General features: G+C 35.8%; 1 protein-coding gene across 3 annotated transcripts in view; it reads left to right on the top strand.

Annotated features, from left to right (window-relative positions):
- The window catches only part of VEZT (vezatin, adherens junctions transmembrane protein), an 80,743-nt gene extending 58,086 nt beyond the window's left edge, over nt 1-22,657 (top strand). For 2 of the 3 annotated variants that reach the window (XM_030856360.3, XM_030856358.3), the window contains exons 8-12: nt 742-1,076; nt 3,366-3,559; nt 7,785-7,885; nt 9,528-9,735; nt 13,353-22,657. In XM_030856360.3, coding sequence (XP_030712220.1) covers nt 742-1,076; nt 3,366-3,559; nt 7,785-7,885; nt 9,528-9,735; nt 13,353-13,867 — 1,353 coding nt within the window. In that variant the 3' untranslated portion in view covers nt 13,868-22,657. Of the gene's footprint in view, nt 1-741; nt 1,077-3,365; nt 3,560-7,784; nt 7,886-9,527; nt 9,736-12,244; nt 13,263-13,352 lie in introns of those variants that run through there. The other variant, XM_060305856.2, reaches the window with a different exon arrangement.
- The last annotated feature ends 1,940 nt before the right edge of the window (nt 22,658-24,597 follow it).

Genomic DNA, 24,597 nt, shown 5'->3' with positions numbered 1-24,597 from the left:
ACATTCCTGAGTATGAATACTCTAGGACTGATTTTTATGTTTTTTCTTAGCTATTTCCTAGGCCAAAATAATGGTATAGTTTGAAGCCCAAACTCTGGCTCCATCAATGAGTTGTTTCTTTGGACTTACATAGGTCCATCATTCCTGCTGTCTCCTTTTCTCCTTTGTGTACATTTTTTTCTTTTTTTTTTTTGCGGTAAGCTGGCCTCTCACTGTTGTGGCCTCTCCCGTTGCAGAGCACAGGCTCCAGATGCACAGGCTCAGCGGCCATGGCTCACGGGCCCAGCCGCTCCGCGGCATGTGGGATCTTCCCAGACCGGGGCACGAACCCGAGTCCCCTGCATCAGCAGGCAGACTCTCAACCACTGTGCCACCAGGGAAGCCCTGTGTACATTTTTAAAATAATTCATCAAAGAACATTCATTTCTAATTAGCTGTGTCTCATTCCATCAGCATCTCTCGTTTAGGACAGAACTGTACTAATTTATATACTGGTATTAGCTGCTATATTATGATCAGAAGTTCCCATGTGCCATGACTATATAATTTGACATAACATTCTTGGCTACTCTTAGAGTTAGTTCAAACTCAGCTATATTCATTACTTAGAATAAAGTGAAAAGTTTAAACCAGAAGTTAAGATAAACAAATCTGTAGTTTGTTCTCTTGTTTTGAATGTTGACCAATATTTTTTATTGATCTAGTCCTTTTTTCTTGTTTTTTTTTTTTTTTTTTTTTTAGGTTTTGTTCCAACTCTGGGTGGCACAGAGTTCAGAGTTCTTCAGGCGGTTAGCCCTGTTACTTTCTACGGCTAATTCACCTCCTGGGCCCTTACTTACTCCAGCACTTTTGCCTCATCATATTCTATCTGATGTGACTCAAGGTCTACCTCATGCTCATTCTGCCTGTTTGGAAGAGCTTAAGCGCAGCTATGAGTTCTATCGGTACTTTGAAACTCAGCACCAGTCAGTAGTACCCCAGCGTTTATCCAAAACTCAGCAGAAGTCAAGAGAACTGAATAATGTTCACACAGCAGTACGCAGCTTGCAGCTCCATCTGAAAGCATTACTGAATGAGTAAGTTTAGAAGCCATGTAAGAAAATGTCCCCATGATTAGCAAGCTTCAGTCTTGTGCCATTGTGGTCGTTGGCTTGTGTCCTAGCTAAAAAGCAGCAGCAAAATTGAGACATTGCAGCCTAAACGATGGTTTAAAGGTACAAATGTAGCAGACAAACAGTGATTTGTAAGTACTGTAATTTGGGGGAGCCATTTATGTAGTTTTTACTTTACCTGATGTCAACAGAAAACCTAGAAAGATAGGACAAAAGCAGAGAAGTATTATTACATACAGTTGATGAGAAAAATGTTGCTGTTTTTCTGAATAAATCAGAGCAGGTTTGGACATTTTTCTATAGCATAGAACAAGTTTTTTGGCCCCAGTTGAATAATAAAAATGTAGAATCCATAGTTTGATACTCCGCCTTAGTGAAATGTAGGGTCCAGTCATTTCAGTGAAATTTTTCTGTAACAGATACTCATAGTATAGGACTGGATCAAATGAATGATTGGGTTCATGTTGTAATCAGGGGAAGGTCACAGGAATTTAATGAGTTGAGAAGATTGTAGTTGATGTACTTGACCCTGGATACCAGGCAAGAAGTAGAAGGGGGAGGGCAGCAATTGATTTTGTAAGATAAGAAAATGGGCCAAAAGGACTTGAAGTCTCAGTAAAATCAAAAAGCTAATTTACTGGAGTGAAGAAGGAGGTGATGCACAAGGATAGGAAATTAAGTTCAGAAAGACATTTTAAGAAGAGAAGTTTTTACCCATCAGTTCAAGGTCTGAGATAGGTATTTACGTTTGATATAAAGATTACAGCATAGTGTAAAACTAAGAAACTGTGAGGCAGGGATGTTCCAGTGGTCTGTTGCTGCCGTTCTAAGAAAACCCTGTCTCCCACAGGAAATAATGGGAGATAAGGCAATCTCCACTTGAGTGGGTGGCAAAAGTTGGATCATCATGAGAGATTTCAGTGGAAAGGCTGTGTTAGGCAAAGCCGGGGTCTATAAAGAATTAATGTTTGGCAATAGAATCAGAAATATACAGGGCGTAATGGAATGCATTAGCGTGAGGGAAGGTGGCTCGAGAAGGAGGAGTGCTACACTGGATGGACATGAAAATGATAAAGAAGGGCTTTTTACCTTGGTCAGGGATTATGAATGATGCATGGGAAGTATGTTTCCTATTTAAAAATGAAATATTCTATGTATGCTACTACATGTCACCTTTCAAAATACTTTCACTAGAGAGCAAACCAGTCACAAACCATCATATCTGATTTGCCCTTTAGCACTGCCACACACAACTTTTAAAAGTGTTATCTAAAAAATTTTGTGTTTCATCCCTCCCTCTCGCTTGTCCCCTTTGATATTCCCACTCTCGCTTGCCTACCCTAGGACATTAACCCTTTAACTGTTCTCCTGGCCTCTAGAGTGCAAGATTAATGTTTCTGAGGCATATATATGCTTTCTTACTTATCTGAAAATTTTCACTGATTTTGGACTATAACAGCTTAGACTAAAGTCTGTATAAAACATTCTACAGAAAGGGTTTGTCATAACCTGACTACAGGCTGCTTTCTGTCTTTATTTCTCACTTCTTTCCTTCAGTCCAGCCAAACTGTATAAATGCCTTTCCCCATGTACCATCTAGAATGACTTTCCTTGTCTTCTGTACATGCTCCGATTTTATCCATGCTTCAGTGCTACCTCAGAAGTACCTCTTCCTTAGCTGTTCCCTGTCTATACCCATAGCTGGTGGTAACTTCCTCCTCTTCTGAATTCTTATAAGCCTGTCTTTATCTCTCAGTCATTTTGTGCCTGGATTTAGCCCAGCTTCACAGCTTACCAGCTCTATGACCTGGGCAAGTTTCTTCAACTCTCTAGACCTAATTTGGAATGGAAATAAAATGTTAATTTTAATTTTTTATGATATTGTATTGTATATAATTTCCCTGATTTGATTTAAGTTTCTTATAAGTAGGAAATGGGTTTAATTTATCCTTTCAGTTTGTAAAATGCCTGGTATGTATGCAAGAAATACTTGTTGAATAAATGTATGAATACTCTTTATAAGCTTTTTTAAAAATTGTGGTAAAATGCACATAACATAAAATTTACCATTTAACCATTTTTAAGCATACAGTTAAGTGGCATTAAATACATATATATTGTTGTGCAGCCATCACCACCTTCCATGTCCAGAGCTTTTTTCATCTTATAAACTTATTTCTTAAATCAACCTTGCGAATTATACATTTCAGTTCATAGTTTAGAAATCTGTTGCTGTTTTTCTTTATTACTCAGGGTAATAATTTTTGAAGATGAACTTGAAAAGCTTGTTTGTACTAAAGAAACACAAGAACTAGTGTCAGAAGCTTATCAAATCCTAGAAGAGAAATTAAAGTTGATTCAGCCTCATGTTCAAGCGAGCAACAATTGCTGGGAAGAGGCCATTTCTCAAGTGGACAAGTTGCTACGAAGAAACACAGATAAAAAAGGTACCTATGAGAGAGTTCTTTTGCGTACCCTTATCAGATATGCTTATTCTTCTCTGGCAAGATTTTATTAGGTGTACTTCTTATCTATGTGATGAAACTGACTTGACAAAATTACTTAGTTTACTAAAAAAAAGTTAATTTATATGTACAAATTGACACTGAATATAAAGTCTTGGCTCTTATTTTTGTAAATAAAAAATGAATATGCTTTGAAAGTTCCCTCAATCATATACCTCCTTTTTAAAAAAATTAATTAAACAAATAGATTTTAATAGTATTATTCCATTATTAGGACTTCCAGAAACTCTTTTCCAGTTAGGGTAATAATGAGTTTGGTAATCAGGGGCCAGAAATTCAGTTTACTTTTAAGATAAAATACGTCAGTCATTTAAAAATAGTGTACAAGGGCTTCCCTGGTGGCGCAGTGGTTGAGAGTCCATCTCCCGATGCAGGGGACACAGGTTTGTGACCTGGTCCGGGAAGATCCCACATGCCGCGGAGCGGCTAGGCCCGTGAGCCATGGCCGCTGAGGCTGCGCGTCCAGAGCCTGTGCTCCGCAACAGGAGAGGCCACAACAGTGAGAGGCCCACGTACTGCAAAAAAAAAAAAAAAATTAGTATACAAATGCTATGTTAGCTGGTACTGCATATTTGTTATTAAAAAGAGTCATGTACCACAGTGTTCATTGCAGCACTGTTTACAATAGCCAGGACATGGAAACAACCTAAGTGTCCATCGACAGATGAATGGATAAAGAAGATGTGGCACATATATACAATGGAATATTCCTCAGCCATAAAAAGAAACGAAATTGGGTTATTTGTAGTGAGGTGGATGGACCTAGAGTCTGTTATACAGAGTGAAGAAGTCAGAAAGAGAAAAACAAATACCGTATGCTAACACATGTATGTGGAATCTGAAAAAAAAAAAAGGTTCTGATGAACCTAGGGGCAAGACAGGAATAAAGACACAGACATAGAGAATGGACTTGAGGACACGGGGAGGGGGCAGGGTAAGCTGAGACGAGGTGAGAGAGTAACATTGACATATATACACTACCAAATGTAAAAGAGATAGCTAATGGGAAGCAGCTGCATAGCACAGGGAGATCAGCTTGGTGCTTTACGACCACCTACAGGGGTGGGATAAGGAGGGTTGGAGGGAGATGCAAGAGGGAGGGGATATGGGGATATACGTATGCATGTAGATGATTCACTTTGTTATACAGCAGAAACTAACACACCACTGTAAAGCAATTATACTCCAATACAGATGTTAAAAAAAAAGAAAATGTGTTAAAATGTGCCGTTATTTAATAGGAACATCAGAGTGCCTTGTACTGCTAGGTAAAAAGGCAGTCTTGAAACTTTCGGCAAAACTGCTTTCCTTTGGACACAGATTTTATACTTGTTTTTACTAATTTCACTAATTCCATTGTAAATGGTTGACATATTAATCTTTAAACTTATGCTGCAAGTCAATACCATGTTTATCCCTTGGAACCTTATTATGAGGTTAATCAGATTTATGTATAGAAATTGTATTGCTGCCAAAGGTGAGTAATGCTTTATCATCCTGTTAGTCATTGTTTTGTTTACAGCTAGATCTGTAATACTTTAATGTCTTAAACAAACTAAGTCCTTAGATAGTAAAAGTGTTAACTTTTTTCAAAGGAAATGTTAACAAGCTAATTACCAATATACTACCAATAGATTTCCTTTATATCTCAAATGTAAATGGTGAATAATTCTTTCTCCAAAGGATAAATTTGCCAAGAATTTTTAGTATGTGCAAATATTTATACATATTAAACTTTTTGATATGACTCTGGAGCTTTTAAGTGTATTTTCCATAAATAGAAACACTCAGAAGACCACTGACCATCTCATTCACCCCTCCCTTGGCATACTCTGAGATGTTGAATCTTAGTCACTCAAACATGATTGTTAAAATTGTCTCCAAATCATTGGGCAGATGATAAGCCATTTCATGATGGCCTCTGTGTATGTGGCTTTTGCTCATAGCTGATAATGACATGAAGTAAGATACAAGTATTCACAAACTTTTCTCACTAAAATGCCCATAGTAGCCTTAGCTACACAACTTGAAATAAAACTGTTCGTTTGAATTTTTTTAAGAAGCAGGTGCTTTTAGTTTGCCATATCTTTTTTTTTTTTTAGTTATTTCAAAATTATAAGAATATCACGAGAATAATAATTCTAAATACCGTTCATCCAGATTCCCCAGTTGTTGACATTCTACCACATTTGCTTTATCTCTCTGTGTATCTGTCTTTAAATTCTTTTGGTGGTATTATTCTGAACCATTTGAGAGTAAGATACGGACATGAAACCCCATTACCCCTAAATAGTTCTGTTCACATTTTTGAAAAACAGACATTCTTTTACATACCCGTAGTATGCCATCAAAATCAGGAAATAGCCCAAGGCTCCTTCAGCTGATGAATAGGTAAGCCATTATATCCACGCATACGGTGGAATACTACTCAGAAATAAAAAAGAAGTGAACTACTGATACATTAATAAGATGGAAGATGCACTATGCTAATCAGAAGAGGACAGACTCAAATCACTACATACTGTATGATTCCATTTATATGACATTCTGAAAATGATAAAATTTAATAGGAACAGGAAACATATCAATGGTTACTAGGAGTTGGATATGGAGGGAGGAGTAGGGTACAAAGAGGCAGCATAAGTAAATGTTTTGACGTAATAGAACTATTCTGTATCATGATTGTGGTGGTAGAGGTGATTACATGACTCTAATTTGTCTAAACTTATAAAATTGTATATACAAAAAAGAGTGAATTTTATGAGTGAATAGAATAAATTAGCTTAAAATTTTTTCACCCACTAGTTTTAGCATCCATTGATAGTTCTTGCTTGAATTGGGTATTACTGTGATGGTTGCCAAATGGTAATTTTCTACTTCCATTTTCCATTTACACTTACTAGTTGACACTCTATTTTAAGGTTAAGCATCGCTCCCCCTTTCCACTTATTTACTTATTTATATCAGTGTGGATATATGGATTCTTATTTTATTCAGTAGATCATAGTTTGTTACTTTTATGTTATATTGTTGCCCAGGTTGTCCAAAGATTGACCAGAGGGAGCCCATTCAAGGTGATTCGTGTCACCATCATTCTTTGAGCACTTCTTTACTTTGTCTCATACTTTCCCTGCCTCCAGCCATAACATCAGCCTTGTCTCCAAGAAGCCCTCATTCCTTTTAATGGAAAATGACATTTAGAAACCAAGATCTAGGTGCTGGGTATGCTCAGAGCCATTGGGATGTTACTCCTTTTACCACTTCTCAGTGTACAGAGCTGTGAAATACATCTCTGTATATACATGTGTACACTCCATCTCTATTTCTGTATCTGTCTATCCATATATGTTGTAAGCCATGAGTTCATACCAATACCTCCAATTCAATTCTAATACCACATAGTTTATTCTGGCCTTCCCCCCTGTATATTTGTTCCTCTCTTTTGTGATTATGAGAAGCTTGGCTGTCATTAGTTTCAATATATTTACTTATTTATTCAATCCTTTGTATGTAACCAGTCGCCTGCTGCTGTGGACTAAGTCACATTTCTGCTGATTCACACCTACTGAAGGTTCTTCCCACCCCAGCCTAGCTTGCTTTGACCACACCAGCCCATGCCAGCTGAGAGTCCCCCCAGCTCTGTTCCCAACCATGTATCTATCATTACTCTTGAAAGGTAAAAACCTAGAGGCTTAACCCCTGCTTCTTGAAAGTAGAGAGATAATGATAAAAGATAGAGAGCTGGACATGAGGCCAAGTAACCCTGAGATTAGATGCCAAACACCAATTTTAAATAATTAAAGTTAAGCTCACCTGGGTGATCTTTTCAATCTATTTACTTTTGAAACTCATTTCCAATCCTAACTGCTCCTGAGAATAAAAATAGTTTAAGCGAAGTACAAGATCAAAGTTTGTTTTTGTAGGGAACAGTGGGTCTGTCTTGAGCCTGTTTCTGTGCAATGAACAAAGTTGATTGTTCAGCAAGTATTTAGAGTACCTACTGTGTGACAGATACTATGGTAAGGTGAAAAAGGGAGAGAAAAAACAGGTTTTTCTTCTCCAAGAGTTTAACTTAAATTGTAAGTCTATAGATATTACCTTTGTTAACTTTAATAGATGTTCACTCATTTCTGTGTTTCTTTTCAAGGCAAACCTGAAATGGCGTGTGAAAACCCACACTGTACTGTGGTACCTCTGATGCAGCCTCCTCTACACATTGCAGACAAGGATCCAATCCCTGAGGAGCAGGTAAGGGTGAAAATTGCTTTTTTTTCCCCTAAAGAGTTTCACGTACATAACTTACCTACCTTTCTCTGTAAGTGACATGGATAAGTTCACGTAAGTTGTTGAATTTATATTTCTAGTGAACTTCAGAATCACAATACAGTGTATTGAATTTATATCATATCATTAGTTCTTAGTGCCTTGAATTTGGATCCATTGAATCTACCCACACATTTTCCTGTTTATATCTAATTGTCCATTTTTTAAATACTCAAAAGTGATGAAATGCATTAAAAGTTAGTGCATTAGCAAAGGTACCTTCTGGGATGCTGGAAATGTTTTTATCTTGATCAGAGTGGTGGTTTACCAGTCTCTGTGCCTATGTAAAAATCCTATACATTTAAGATTTGTGCATTTGGCTGCATGTGTGTATGCTATACCCTTTATAAAATACTTTTTTAAATGATTGTGTTAGTTGTTGACAACAGATTGCTCATTCTGAAGAAGGCTTCTTTTCCTTAGGTCATACTGCCTATTCAGTATTCTTAACTGCAAAGGGAGACCAACCCTACTTAGTTTAACCTACAAGAAATTTGTTTAAAAACATTACATAGCTGACAGAATATTTCAGAGGTCCAGATAATCAGGCTTGAAGCACGTTGGGGTAAACAGCCAAAATCACTCAAAAGAACTGTTCCAGTGGCAACATCACTGCTAAGTCACTGGGTGCAGATGTTGCCACCTGCTCCATCAATGTTGAATAATTAAAACTATCTTCAGAACCTCTACCTCTGGAAACTTGATCTGCCACCATCCTTGCCGGAATGGATTCCTCAAAATGCCTATTTCTTTCTTTTTTTTTTTTTTAAAACGTCTTTATTGGAGTATAATTGCTTTACAATGATGTGTTAGTTTCTGCTTTATAACAAAGTGAATCAGCTATACATATATCCCCATATCTCCTCTCTCTTGCATCTCCCTCCCTCCCTCCCTCCCTATCCCACCCCTCTAGGTGGTCACAAAGCACTGAGCTGATCTCCCTGTGCTATGCGGCTGCTTCCCACTAGCTATCTATTATACATTTGGTAGTATGCCTATTTCTTTTATAACAAACTTCTGAATCAGATCTGATCCAGGTACACCCGATTAGAGGATCTCAACTCATTTTCCTTAACCATAACTGCAAGGGAAGCTGAGTAAGCAAGGATCCTACCCTCTCCCTTAGAGATAAGGAGAACCATAAGATGAGGTGTTCCCCAATCCTAGCAATAGTGTTCAAACTTGCTGGGAAGTCAGAAAGAACCACAGATGTCTACCAAAGAAGACTAACATACCTGACCACCTCCCCAAACCACCAGCCCTGCTAATTTTGATTGGTTTTGACAAAGCTAAAGCTGTAATCTTGACTAGATCTATAGAATGGTATCAGAGTAGAAAAATAACAATCGAAGTTGTTAAACTTCTCATCCACAACCCTCTTCGCATCAGGTAAGTTTTTTTAAGATTTCAATTTATCTATGTTTGCTTTGTTCGCCCAACTGTGCTTTAATGACCTGTGCCAGGAGTCATTTTTTTTAATCTTGGAGATCAATAGGTGCAAGTAAATGAATGCTACTAGAAAATTGTCCTCTCGAAGTACAGTGCTTTTTCTTTTATTCATTTTCAGGAGTTAGAAGCTTATGTAGATGATATTGATATGGACAGTGATTTCAGAAAGGATGACTTTTATTACTTGTCTCAAGAAGACAGAGAGAGACAGGAGCGTGAGCATGAAGAATCCAAGAGGGTACTCCAAGAACTAAAATCTGTGCTGGGATTTAAAGCATCAGAGGCAGAAAGGCAGAAGTGGAAGCAGCTTCTATTTAGTGATCATGGTAAGCACTGACTTCAGAGTAAAACGTTATTTCAATGTAAGGGATTCTTTTTTCTTGAACTATAAATCTTATTTTAGGTATAGACTTCTTATGGTTTTAATTCTAGGGATCCACCAGTAAGTATAGTACTTTTTCTTCTAGACACAAAATTAATTTGATCAATAAAAGAGTGGGTATATAATCAGATTGGGAATACGAAATTAGACTTTTTCATCAGTTATTTGATTTTTTTTTACTAAATTTGTTTTGAAATGGGTAGTGAGTTGTGAATAAATTGATGTTTTCAAATTCAGTGAATTTGAGATTCTAAACTCTGTCCTATGTTTATTTTATAATTACTTTAATAAAACACAAAATTAATAACTATGTTCACTATTAAAACAAATGAGTTAAAACTTAGGGCCTTAACTATATCATTATGTTACTTAATTGATCTGAGCACTTTAGTAGATGGGAAGCAGAGATGCTTCTGTGCACGCTGTCTCCATACTTGTATTCGGACAAAGTTGGGTGACTGGTAATACCTAAGATTACCCTTAAACTTCTTTATGTTAACCACCCTTCTTTTCTTTAGTCGAACTTCATGGGAGGCAGGAGAGGGAAAGAGGGGAAGCTTAGTACTTGACAATATCAAACTAGCTAATTCGTAGTTCAGGAATTAATTCCTATGGATTTCTAAGAAGGTAGAGTGGGACTTGCCTTCCATTTTAGAGTATGTGGAGCCTCAGACTCAACTGCCTTCTCTTCCTTTTCTCTTTTTCACTAGAAGTATATAGATTACCTATACTCTGGAAGGTTCCTCCTCGTTCTCTTTTCTTCTCTTAGGAGCACTACCATCCTCCCTTGTCCAGATGTACACTTCTTGATTTTTTTTTTAATTTATTCATTTTTGGCTGTGTTGGATCTTCGTTGCCACGTGCAGGCTTTCTCTAGTCGCGGTGAGCGGGGGCTACTCTTCGTTGCAGTGCGCGGACTTCTCATTGCAGTGGTTTCTGTTGTTGCAGAGCACGGGCTCTAGGTGCACGGACTTCAGTAGTTGTGGCTCACGGGCTGCAGAGCACAGGCTCAGTAGTTGTGGCACACAGGCTTAGCTGCTCCGTGGCATGTGGGATATTCCCAGACCAGGGCTCGAACCCATGTCCCCTGCATTGGCAGGCAGATTCTTAGCCACTGTGCCACCAGGGAAACCCCCAGTTCTTGATTTTATCCTTCTTTCTTCCCATTGGCCCCCTTTGTAGCCCAGGTCCTCATAAGATTATGGTCGTATATTGTGATAGCCTCTTAGTTGACTTGCATTTTCAATACCTTTTTCTTCTAAGCTATTCTTAGAAGATAGCTTCTAAGTTTTTAGGATAGCTTATATCTATCCTTGAAAGCTACTTAGATTTTTCTCAAACAGCACACTGATAATAGCTCTCTATCTTAAAAACCTATGGTGGTTCCCCCTTTCTAATTGTATTGAATCTAAACTCCTTTTCCTGGTTTCAAGCCTCTCCATCATGAGTTCATCATCCAGTTATATTCCCCACTGTTTCTAATATAGATATCTTCCTTTACGTATATCTATCTAATTAGATGATGGTTGCTGTTTTTATTAATGAAAAACATATATGGTGATCCCTTTACCAGGAATGCTGTCCTCTCCACCAGTCTGTCCTCCATGAGTCCCCCTCTTACTGCTCCAGTCCTACCACCTCTCCCACCACTACGGACCCTCACACCTGGGGGCACTCTAGTGAAATGAAAGGACATCTTGAGCAGCAAAGCATGTAGTAGATGAAGAACTTCCTAGAAGCAGCGGTAAAAACAGAGTTCCTGAAACTTGCTTGTCCATATATTTATGGCCTACATAAATCAGAGATTAAGAGTATTATATTTTAGACACTGTTGTTTCCTATGCGTTCAATTTTTTTTTGTTTCTGTAATTAAATTGGTCTTAAATAGGGGCTTTATTATCCCCCACAGTATTCATTTAGTAAATTACTCACTCAACAAGTAGATATTAAGATACTGTTTACTGCTGTATCCCTAGCACATAGATCGAGAGACAAAAATCCCCATACTCCTGAAGGTTTATATTCTAACACAGAGTTAACACACTAGTCAGTTGATGCATTATACAGATTACCTGCCCCCATTTAATTAACAGTAATCAGGAATATCAATCAACTTCTAATATATGTTGCATTCTTTAAGAATTAGCAGATTTATAGACTAACACTGTACATGAAATCTGAAAATAACATTGTATGTGAACTTATATCCTTTTTTATTGTTTAGTATTTTCTTCATGTGGCTTTAAAATTATCTTCTTGACAGTATGGGTAAAGATATAATGATGAGAGAAATGTGTCTCTTTTTCAGGTATGTGTTTTCCATAGTTTACATTTGAAAAGGCAATAATGCTAATTTAGTTTGTGAAAATAAATAAAAAGCTGAAACCTTAAAATGCTTTGCCCATGAAAAATTTCAGTACATCTTCCAGAGTTGTTTTCGTCTCTGCCTACAGGGGTAAAGTCCGAATGGAATTAGAGAGGGAAATTCTACACTGCAACCTGCTGTGGCCATTTTTTTCTGTTGTTGCTGCTTCTCTAGTGGAGTTACTGCAGCTTAGGGACCTGTTTCTTGGAAATGGACATGTTTTACAAAATTATTTTTTAAATAAACGCCAGATCTTCAAGACGTGCTTTTTCTTTCTTCCGTCATGCTTCATAACATATTGTATTGTACTAACCCCTCATAATGGGAGGAGAGACTGCCTAGCAAGCAACCCACTGCCTACTAACATCAAGAGGGGCTAAATAAAACTTCATTTTCCTTGAAAGGACAACTTCTGCCGTATGGATATAATATTTATGTATTACGCTGTACAGTAGTTGATCTGGAATGCAGGTTTTATTTAATTTTATATTTTTCTGTGGCATTACAAAATGTGTACAAGTTTTGCCTTTATTTTCATCAGGGTCTTGTTAGGTGGTTGGCAAGTGAGTTGAATTGTATGTTGCATTTTTTTTCCCATGCTGTTTTAACTTGTAAATATATATGTGTTGATGATAGGATGATTACCTGGATTACTCTTAGGTGTTTGATCTGACATACTACTAGTGAAAACCATGCTGCTTATTCTTTAGTACAGTAGTTCTCAAACTTTAGTGTGCATCAGAATCCAGTGGAGGGCTTGTAAAACATAGCCAGTCCTCACTCAGTTTCCAGTTCAGTAGGTGTGGGATGGAGCCGAAGAATTTGAATTTCTACCAAATTCCTAGGTGATGCTGACTGATGCTATTGGTTCAAGGGCCACACCTTGAGAACCACTGCTTTAATATTTTGAATAAGAGATATGTGAGGTGTTGTAAAATATTCATCAAAACTCCATCTCATTTCATATCTTAGGCATTTTATCTCATAAAGTTCTCTGGTTTTATAAATTTACATTGATTTACTGGCAAGTTTTATTTAGCTTTTATTTATTTATTGTTCTTTATAAGAAAAAACTACTGGGAGTTTAAATTAAAGTTTAAATCATTGCTGGGTTTTTAGTTATTTTCTTTCTTTCTTTCTTCCTTTCTTTCTTTTCTTTCTTTCTTTCTTTCTTTCTTTGTTTTTTTCCTTTGAAGCTGTGTTGAAATCCTTGTGTCCTGTAGACCCAGTGGAACCCATAAGTAATTCAGAACCATCAGTGGATTCAGATATGGGGAAAGTTTGTAAAAATGATACTGAAGAGGAAAATAATAAACCCTCTACAACCGACAATGAAATAAGTAATAGGACTGAGTATTTATGTGAATACCCTCTAGATGGTAAAAATAAAGACAATTCTGCAAATGAAGTCTTCCTCCAAGGAGCTGAAGAAAGAATGTATTACCAATGTGAGAGCGAAGATGAGTCCCAGCAGGCTGATGCAGGTGGCCTGGCCCCTGCCCACCCAACCCACGGGGCCTCATTGCAGCCCTCCATCAAGCAGAGGCTGGCACAGCTACAGCTGTCACCGGATTTTACCTTCACTGCTGGCCTCGCTGCAGAAGTGGCTGCTAGATCTCTCTCCTTTACTACCATGCAGGAACAGACTTTTGGTGATGAGGAAGAAGAACAAATAATGCAAGAAAATGAAAATGAGGTAGAAGAAAAGTAAGAACCAAGATTTCCATTAAGGATTTTAAATTGTTCTTTTTTGTGAAAGTGTTTTAACTTCAAGACTAGATATTCCACTGGAAAGGGAAAATGAGTGTAAGTTTACTATATTTAAAGCTAAGATGTGAATTTACAGGAAGAACCCTGGTTTTGAACAGCTGATCTGAAAATAGTAGTTTACCTGTAAATGGCAGATCTTTTAGGAAAATAAGAGAAAGGTAAGGGCTGTTTTGAATAAACTGCTATTTTATTTTCAGCACAACTGATTGATCTTGGAAATTCTTTAAGTATCTTTAATAACAAATGAATTTATCATTTCTTGCCAGAATTTACTACCATAAAATGACTGGGGTAATTCTGTTGCAAGAATATTAACATTTAGTATGGCTCCTTTTTACTGTATTCTTGCAGTTAATGACTGCAGCTATCATGTCAGTAACAAGTTGTTTGTATTTTATTTTTGTTTATACCAGTCTTAAAACAAAGATACACGTTCTGAATAAAAAAAAAATTGAATTCATGCAATTGATGTGTACTGGGGTTTGGAACTAAAATGTAGTTTCAGAATTACTTGGCTTATAACGTGTCTTATGTTTCCTTGTTCGTATGTGTATTCAGTGGTTAATTTTAAGATTTCTAAATGATCTTTTAAAAAAACACATTGTTCCTTTTTAAGAATTACCCTTTCAGTTTTGTGTGTTTTATCTTTTTCTGTTCTTGTTGCAACGAAAAGAGGTGATATCAAAGTGGGATCCCTATAGTCTGAGGCCTCATCCTCAACTTTGCAAAAAACGTTCCTTTAATCAGTTTGCCTAGAGATAATGGGTGCCATTAACACAAGCAGGTCACCGTGCTGCTGATTTCTATCCTGAAGCTGTACACCTCTCCACCTTAATAAGATTCTGGAAACATCCTGTAGGCTTCCTGGAAAGCATCCTTGTCTCCTTAATACTTTATTTACAAACTACCTCTTAAAAGGTGTTGCTTTCCAAATCGTCCAATCTCATCTGTTTTGTGTTGTGATTACATTTTCAAAGAGTGATATTTCCAGGAGTATATTGTTTTTTAATACCTATAGCTCCTATGCAGTGACATAGTTTATAGACATTATTTGAGGAAAATGTAGGAAAAACTCAATTTATGCTGCTGTCCTAGAAAGGAAGTTGTGAATCTAGTATGCCTTTGGAGTTAAAAAACACTTTTGAATTCCTGTAACTTAGCACTTCAAGTGAGTAAATTTTCATATACCAAAGGGGATTTTTTTTCACTAATCTAAGGAAATTTATTTTTTATCCCGAGGAAAAACTTGGTTATGTTTTATATGAATAGTAGTGATCCTTTGTACTATAAGTGATTCTGCCTGTTGCTAAATATTCTAGGACTTAACCCATAATTAAGCTCTTAGGAGCAATATCTTAGGGTGGGCCTAGTTTACCACTTAGATAGTTAGCTAAATTTCAAGAAAAAATCTTGTGTTGTAACTGACTATTATATTCTTACATAACAATGCTTAAAGTTTATTTTCATTTTAAATTGCTTAGTTTGCCAGACTCCTTTTTTCCTTGAATTTAGAAGAATTATGGAAAAACTTGGTAATCTTTCTCTTAATCTGTAACCTTATATAAGAAGAATTAGAGTTTAATAATTTTTAATTCTTTTATTATATATGATTTTTATTATACCAGCTTGGGGAAAATATCCCCATAGTATTATATCAGTTTTATTTAATGCTTTCTAAGGTGATACTTTTTAATATTGAAAGACTAATTTTAATCAGAAATTCCTAACCTTCCAGTCTGATGTTTTATTCACTGGTTACTTAGTTCCATGAAAATTCTACTTACTGAAACCATGAAATAAGGATCTTGGAATTTTAATTGAATGTTCTTTTTATGTAGTTTTCAAAATTTGTCATCTTTTAGAATATTTCCTAGATAAAATATCTTCCCTGTGAAAATTCCTAATTTTCTCTTATAATAGTCTAAAAGTCGTTGTTTTTCTGTTTTTTTCATGGGGCCACTTGCATTAGAATAAATCGTAGGTCTTATTTTTTTAATACAGATAAGGGGCCATACTCCCAATTATTCTTAGTTGGTCATTTTGAAATGAGACCTAGCTGATGTTTATACCCAGTAAAATCTAAGAACTTCTGTCTAGGACTTTATTCTTCTTGCCGTGAATACCTTAGGAAATAAAACAAATAAGTCCATGTAATATAACTAGATATTCTTGTTACTTTTCAAATAATATTTCACTTTTTCTTATCAGGCTTGTGACTGGTTTTAATAGCTGCCACCCTATGTCCAAAAGAAGCCCTCTGGGGAAAATACTTTGTGGGGAAAATTTGTAATTGTGCTTTCCAAATTTAACAGTGGTATTTCGACAGAATAATTCTTGTAAGGAGTAATATCCTAACAGCTTTTAATATGAACGTTTCCATCATTTATTTTAAAACTAGTACTTAAGGTAAGAATATATGAAAAGAGGCATTTAGATCACTCCTGAAGACAAGATTTTTGCCCTTTGCTTACCGTTAGGAAAGTCATGGCAGTAAATGATCTGGTGACAGTTATCATATCTTAAATCCCCCTCCCCCGCCTTTTTTTCCCCCAGCTTTCAGTAAAAGTCTACATATCTGGCCTATCTAGGGCGAGATTCTTGCTGGTCTTTGATTTGCAGTCTGCTGCTTATTTTCACAAGTTGTCTGTTTTTATCTGACTTCATAAGTTAAGACCTCATTAAAATTAATTGTACTTAACAACTTGTGAATATATTTCATTAGGAACTGATGCATTGACTCAAGTTTGATTTCTGAAGTTGAAGACAAGCAAGTCAGGAGAAACACATTTAAGGCAAATTACTAAGGAAATTTAAGAATATGGGTTTAAGGGTTTACTACAGAAGGATAGATCTAAGTTTAAGTTCCAGAACCATCATTTAAAAGCTTTGAGTGCAGCTGATGTAATAATATCATGGGGAGTTTTTCCAGCAAAACCCAAATTCTCTGAATTGCTAAATGATGTTTGCAACTTCTGACTTCTCAGCAGTAGTTAAAAAGGAAATAAAACTTTTGAGGCTGGAAAACAAGATTTGGTTATATTAGTAACTACTTAGTAAATATGTTAGTAAAATAGGTTAAAAAATCTTAAACTCAATTTTCTTGAAAAATAAATAGTAATATTCTGATTCACATAATAAAAACAGTAAAGCTTTTAATGTTAAAGTATAGAAAGAGGGCTTCCCTGGTGGCGCAGTGGTTGAGAGTCCACCTGCCGATGCAGGGGACACGGGTTCGTGCCCTGGTCCAAGAAGATCCCACATGCCGCAGAGCGGCTAGGCCCATAAGCCATGGCCGCTGAGCCAGCATGTCCGGAGCCTGTGCTCCGCAACGAGAGAGGCCACGACAGTGAGAGGCCCACATAACGCAAAAAAAAAAAAGTATAGAAAGAATCAAATTCTGATACGTTTCACAAAATTATAAGTCAACGGAGTGTTCATCAAAAGTAAACCCTAGAGGTCATTTCACTCTGGTGACTGACTTTTACTTACACATCATCAGTAATATAAAATATTTTGATAAATTATTAGAAATCATGTGGGAAGAAAAGTTCAACGGGTTTGGTTTAATCATAGTATATTGTTTCTGTATCCAAACAAAACAAGAACTAAATACCATAATGCTGTGGTTTAACTCATTATTTGAACTAAAGTGGATATGCCGTGAATGATAACCAGAGAAAACAGAGGTTGATTTATTCTTCCAATTCTAGTTATAAGACATATCTATGCAAATCACACAAAATTACAAAATGAAGCTACAAATATTTTAGAAGAGAAAATATGGGGGGAAAATATCCTAAGTACAGTAACAATTCATTTGTGTCATCATTGACAGGTGACTAACTTGCATAAGTTAATTTTTCAGTTAACTGAAGCAAATCAGTTTAATCGTCAATTTTTTTAAAAACAGTTTTATAAGAAATATTCTAAAATATACTTTATACTTGTCCATGTTTTCTTTGTCATCTTTAAAAACATTACTTCCTATCATGGGGTGATAAACAGAAATTCACTTAGGGGCTACTGAGATATATAATGCCCCTTTTCTACATGACCTTGTATTGCTATGCTTTTTGAGTTATGTCTGTTTTTCACGGTTTCTCTATCTTCCCTTTAATCAACTGTCACTTTTTGCTGCTGTTTTGTGTGCCTGCCTTCCGCACTAGGCCCTAATTTGCTGCTTCTAATCTGCTGTGGACTGAGAAACCAGATTGCCAAGCTTGCTAGAATTGTGTCTAAAATAAGAGTAAGTAGACTGAACAAAGCTTAAGGGGCTTTTCTGTCAGTAAAGTGCATGGACTTTGTGGTATCTGTTTGTCTGCTTAGCATACTTTTGTTTGCCTCTTAGTTCTTTACTAAGAATTTGCTAAAAATACCTGTTTGAATATATGATTGCCATACATTTAAAGTATTAATTCAGTTTTTATATGGTGATGTTTCTAGGACTTTACATTAATGAATTCAGCTATAAAAGAAAATTTGACTATCATCTTTATATAAATCATTGTGTATATTTTAGGGAAATGTTAAATATTCTGTTCTTGTTAAATGTTCTAGTATAGTATGCAGAGTTAAAACTTAGAGCACTATAAATGGACTTCAACTGTGTTCACCAAGATTTATATTCTAGAACTAATTGGTTTGAGACTAAACATGCCTGGCTAATTTAGTAAGAACTGTCTAACTGAATATTTGGGGAATGAGTCATTCTAGATATCCCAGTTTTCTATGGAGCTTAAACCTCTTTAAGCATTTAAAAATTTTGAAATAATTTCTGAAGGATCTTAGTTCCCGGACCAGGGATCAAACCTGTACCCCCTGCAGTGGAAGCGCAGAGTCTTAACCACTGGACCGCCAGGGAAGGCCCTGATGGAAGTGTTTTTAAAACTGACTATGTATTGCTGTCTTCTCAAACAATATATGAAATAAATTAGATGTCAAAATGATCGTTACTAACAATAGTTTTACTGTAATAGACTAATTAGGCACTGAGAGCTATATGCCCCTTTGCTAAATAACTCCATTCTGCTGTGCCTTTTTTGTTTTCTTTGTTTTCTAATAGTTCTGATTCCTCTAATTCATATTAGTGCTCACTGCAGTGTGCCTGTAGCAATAGACTTTCTCCACCTTCATAATGCTTCTTCTAGTCTGCTTCAGTTTTGGAAACCAGGTGACTAAGACAGCTAGCAGAATGTATAAATACAAAGTAAGAGTAAACTGACTCAGTGAAGACCTGAAAAACTGGATTATACTTAAGTGTGTGGATTTTGTGACATCTATTACTGTCTATTTCATTGCTGTCTTTAAAATAAGTGTACTAGATTAGATTCCTGTTCTCAAAATAGGAGAGCTGTTAGTGTACAAAAGGAACCATTTTGTTTCCATACTTTACCTTCTATATATTTCTCTCTAATTTTTCGGCTCCAATTAAAACCAGTCCACTCAAGTTAGCATTTTCTATAGTACTTTCTATTTGAGTTGGATGCCACATGCTGCTAAGAATTTCTTTGACTGGGTTGTTTTTGTTATGTTGGTTTTGTTTTTAGAGACCTGTATCTTCATTTCCAAAACATGAAGTAGGTTGAGCCCTGGAAAATAAGGAAACTTTTCATTATTGATACCATAGAGAACTGAGAAGTAATAAGGTTTTTAGACTGTAGACAATTATACACAAAGAATTTATTCTTTGATTATGCAGGTTCTTAAGACAATATCTTTATTTTCATTCAATTAAATGTGTATTAAAAGCTGGCCAAATGTTACCGTGTTAGATCTAATGATATTGACAGATACTTGAATGACTAAATTCCCACTGTCTTTCTATATTTTGCATGTTTAAATGATAATTTAATGTGTTAATTAATCAAGCATGATGATTTTTCTCGTGAAAAATAAACATTAAATTTGCATGTTATAATGATTGCAAGCAAAATACAAATGTCTAGAAAGGGATATTTGTCTGGGATTAGCATTGAACAACTTGGTTTTACCAACAGGCTGGTTGTGTTTTAGTAACCATATATTGATTCATCCTTCCATCTAATTACAGGGTAGTTAGAGAATCAATCTACTTATTTTATGGCCATGCCTCAAAGTCAGCTTTCAGTTATTCATGCTACTAGAAGGGAATTATGATATAGTATTCATCAAAAAATAGATGATCCAAACCAGTTTCTTGAGTTGAGGCTGCTATTACAAAATAGCTATGAGGCCAAACTTGGCTTGGTGGTACAGGAGAAAAATTCTCTTTGAGTATAGTTGTGAGAGGAAAATGATTCTACTTAGTGTAATGGCTATAAACCAAAAAGAAGGATGAATTGATTCCAGAATTCACACATATAAAAGTTTAACGTGAATAAGGAGTTGATTTTATGGATATCCTAAAATGTGTGATAAATTAAAATACATATGATAGTGTTTTTTTTTTTTTTTTTATGATAGTGTTTTAAATGCTGTAAATTTTAATATATTTTAACCTGTTAGCAATTAAATTAGTTTGCCTCATCCCTATTTACTGAATTTCGTTTGGCATATATCAAACATGTTACTGCAGTAGGACAGTATTTAAGTTGTGTATGCTTCAGAATACACTATTTTAAAAAGTGAGTATATTCTCTGAGATATTGTTGTACAAATATATTTTTCCTCTCATATTTTAAGAGTTTCTCAAGCTAAGGGATAATTTTACTATTTTGGACTTAACATTTTTCACTTTGTAGCATTTCTTAAAGGTTGGCTACCTACAGATTATTTTATCATTGAACGTATTTTTAAAAACTAAAACATGTCTTTTACAAGTTTATTCTTTTATAATATTTCCTGAGAAATTACATATACCTTTTCCCCTCCCAAGTCAATCTGCATTACCTCCATTTTTAAATCAAAGTATTTTCTGCACTTTTATTTCACCAACCTGTACCTTCTATTCATACCATGACTTAAATAATGCTCACTCAGGCACAGTACTAGCATCTGGCAATGTACAGAAAGCTCCAGATATGTTACTCCCATCCCTTAAAGACTGGCTTATGGTTCTGGTACAGCCCTGGAGGTCCATATGAGTGAAAAGCCCAGAAGTCTGCCTGAGCTGAAAGCACTCCCAAGGAGTTTGGTTTTGTTTGGGTTTGTTCTAGGTATGGTCCCAGGGATCCCAGATCAAACCAGGCCCCTGGGCCTATCCTAGAACCAACCTAAACTCGCGCATCATTCCTGGAACGTCAAGAGTATGAAGACGGAAGATAACCTGAGGCTGACGAGACATCCTGCGTTCACTTTTTTTTGTATATGTGCCTACACGTTAGCAAGAATTGGTTGGTTAATCCTTCTAAAATAAAGGGATGACAGTGGACAAGATAAAGTCTTACCAGACTTTGACATTATAGTAATTTATCACAATGGGAATGTGGTATGTAATATGGTTATTATTAATTGCCAGTGAGAAGAATTGTTCTTAATTATCAGATCTCTATTTTTAGGTTAAACAACTTAGCCACCAAAACAAATTCTCCCCCAAATTAATGATTTCTGTTTTTGTTTTTCTCAAAGACTTCCTACTCAACAATATTATTATCAGTCTCATTTAACTAATTTTTCATCGTTTCTAAAAGGTATTAGTGTTTGCTTTCTGGCTGCACTGATAAGTGATTTAAACTCTTGTTTCTGGAATCTAATGCCTTTTTCTTTTAATCTGTTACTGAATCTACCACATTGCCTTCATCTTGCTTTTTTTTTTTTTTTTTTTTTTTTTTTTGTGGTACGCGGGCCTCTCACTGTTGTGGCCTCTCCCGTTGCGGAGCACAGGCTCCGGACGTGCAGGCTCAGCGGCCATGGCTCACGGGCCCAGCCACTCCGCGGCATGTGGGATCTTCCCAGACCAGGGTACGAACCTGTGTCCCCTGCATCGGCAGGTGGACTCTCAACCACTGCACCACCAGGGAAGCCCCAGCTTGCTTTTTGAGGTTCAGATCTGGGAAGAACCTTAGCATCATTTGTAGACACACTGTCCCTTGTTAGACTCGTTGTAGGCTACATTTTAGAATCTGCTGTGGTTGATGAAAATCTAGGATGATAGAGTGGAAATGGTTGATACTTCACATTTTACAAAAGTATTTTGTAAGGTTTTTAGCAGGTTTCCTTTTTTTTCATTCCCTGCTGCTCTGGATTTTAAAAATATTCTGACCTAGTTGATTAATCAAATAGTCTAACATCGTAACTGTGGCATCGCTATAGTCACATAACATGTTTTATTTAATTTGGAGGACAAGATTTCTGAAAAGGCATTGAAAAGACCCCCAAATCCAAAGGTTATTTATTATACACAATGAAAATGTATACTTTTGGTAATACTGTCATTTCAGTAGGTTTAGACCATGTTAGAAATAATTGCAGACTAATCAGGGACTCTACACATGACAGGAGCTGAAACTGTGCTGTTCCTCCAAGCCTTGTCACACCAGAAAAATTGGGTCAATGAGGAATCCTTTAAAATAGGACTGTGGGCCTGTTGAAGCTCATTCTGAAGAACTCAACCCTGGGATTAGTTCTGTACTACATGTATTATGTAGATGCTTCATCCCACAGATTCTGTTATTTTTGCCTTTTAAATCTTATTATGTTTAAGCTTCTCAGTGTTTTTCTTTTTGCACAATGTTTTCCTGTTTGCATAAATCGAAACACTGTACATGTTACTATATATATATATACATATATTTTAATAAAACAGTAGACTTTGGATCTAATGATTTTGGATTTTGATTCTTTTTAAAGCTAAATGATTTAAATGCTTTTTATTATCTTGTAAATTCACTCTTAATTTATGCCTCAAGTCTTCTCATTCATTTTTTCTCCAATGAACTATATAGAATTAAATAAGTGAGCCTTATATTCAGCTTCTGCCAGAATTTATGACATTTTGTATTTACCCAAACATGAAAAAGTTCTGTCATCGGCATTCTTGTATGAGTGCACTAATCTGTGAGCATAGTTAACTGTATTTCTTGACAGAGGCCACCTTAGGTTTATGTAGAATAAGTATTCTCAGTTAGGGGAGGGCCTTTGTACTCGCTTTTAACATTGTTACATATGAACACTGAAAACAGGAATTTGTGTACTGTCCAACAGAGTTTAGGCATATTTAGATAGTAAGTTTCTAAAGTCTGCCTTCACTTTAGATAGTTTTGGAGTGTTAAGCTGTATTTTTTAAATATAATTTAAAAATATTCTTTCAGATATGTTTTAATTGTTACCTTTTGACTACTTACATAGTAAAACTGTACATTTCCAACCTTAATTGAAGACTTGAGAGTATAACTTTTTTTAACACAGTAATTTCTTTAATAACTTTATGTATTTAATTATATTGAATTCTTGTCAACTGTTTTAAAAGATTTTACCAAAACCCAACAGTAGGTTTGTACATATCTGTATTATTATTGTTCCTTCTAAGCTTAAGAAGTCTCCAATAAAATCTGTACTTCTTTATATTTTGTACCTTTTTTACTCTGGTGTTTGCAGCATGAATTAGCCAAAAGATAAAATTTCTTTTTCTCTTCCTTCTTCTGTCTCTATTTTTCTATTGTATTTTTTGAGAATTTATTAATATACCCACAAAAGACAGCAGTTGTCTAGGAAGGCCTTGGATTCATTAGTCTTAAGTTTTGTTTGGTCATTCAGGTGCCTCACATTGTATTAAATATTTTATCAGAGTGAAAACAGCAGATTAAGTCTAAAAGCTCCATGTTAACCATTCTCAGTGACTGTCAGCCACTGGATACATTCTAATCCTGTTGTATTTGTTGACTTATATGGCCTCCCTGACAGAAAGGACATACTGAACTAAGAAGGGAGTTAACGTCCAATGGATCATACTTGTCCTATGTAATGAATGAATGATTTTTTTTAACTTTCCTAAGCTTAGCTATAGTCTTGGGAACATTTGTGGTAATTCCACAGTGGCTCTGCAGACTGAATGCTGGTTAAAGAGAAAGTGGCCTTCTTCAAACTGAACTTTTAAATTAAAAAGCTACCTCTTTGCAGAAAAGATTTTGAGGCAAGGAATAAATATTCATAAAGGCAGTTCTTGAAATTTGGCCCTTGTCTGGGATTTGTGAGATAAGGTAGATAGTATATGGTTACTCTACCGGATTCTGAAGTCATTGGGTAGGAAATATCCCATATTATAATCCCTCCTTGTCTTCACAATTTGCTTTTGAAGGTCCTTAGCAGATGTGCTATAACCATTGAAAATAAAGGTGGCAAATAGTAATTTTCCCCGAATGTGCATCTGTAAAAATTAATAAAACACTTTCAGAATCTGACCATATGAAAAGTAGTCCTATTTGTTTGAAGTAAGATCTTAAGCGTGTCCCTACGAGAAAATGTTTGTTTTTATATGCAAAGTAATATTAGGTAATAAACATGATCCTGGAACTTGAATATGTTGTTTGAAGATAAAGAAACAGGCTCAGTAATTTTCTCACTCATAGTCATACACATGGAGTGGCAGTCCCAGTATCCCAACCAATTCTAAAAAGACACCACATCTGTTCATCATTATGATAAGCTACTTGTGGATACTTTTCATTTTACAGTTAACCTGTAAGATAAAGTACAGAGCCCTGAATTTGGAAGTCAGTAGAGTTGGATTATGGGCAAAACTACTTCTCTAAGTCT

The sequence above is a fragment of the Globicephala melas genome, chromosome 10, assembly GCF_963455315.2.
Source record: "Globicephala melas chromosome 10, mGloMel1.2, whole genome shotgun sequence".
NCBI lineage: Eukaryota > Metazoa > Chordata > Mammalia > Artiodactyla > Delphinidae > Globicephala > Globicephala melas.
This window is presented reverse-complemented; position numbering and strand designations above follow the sequence as displayed.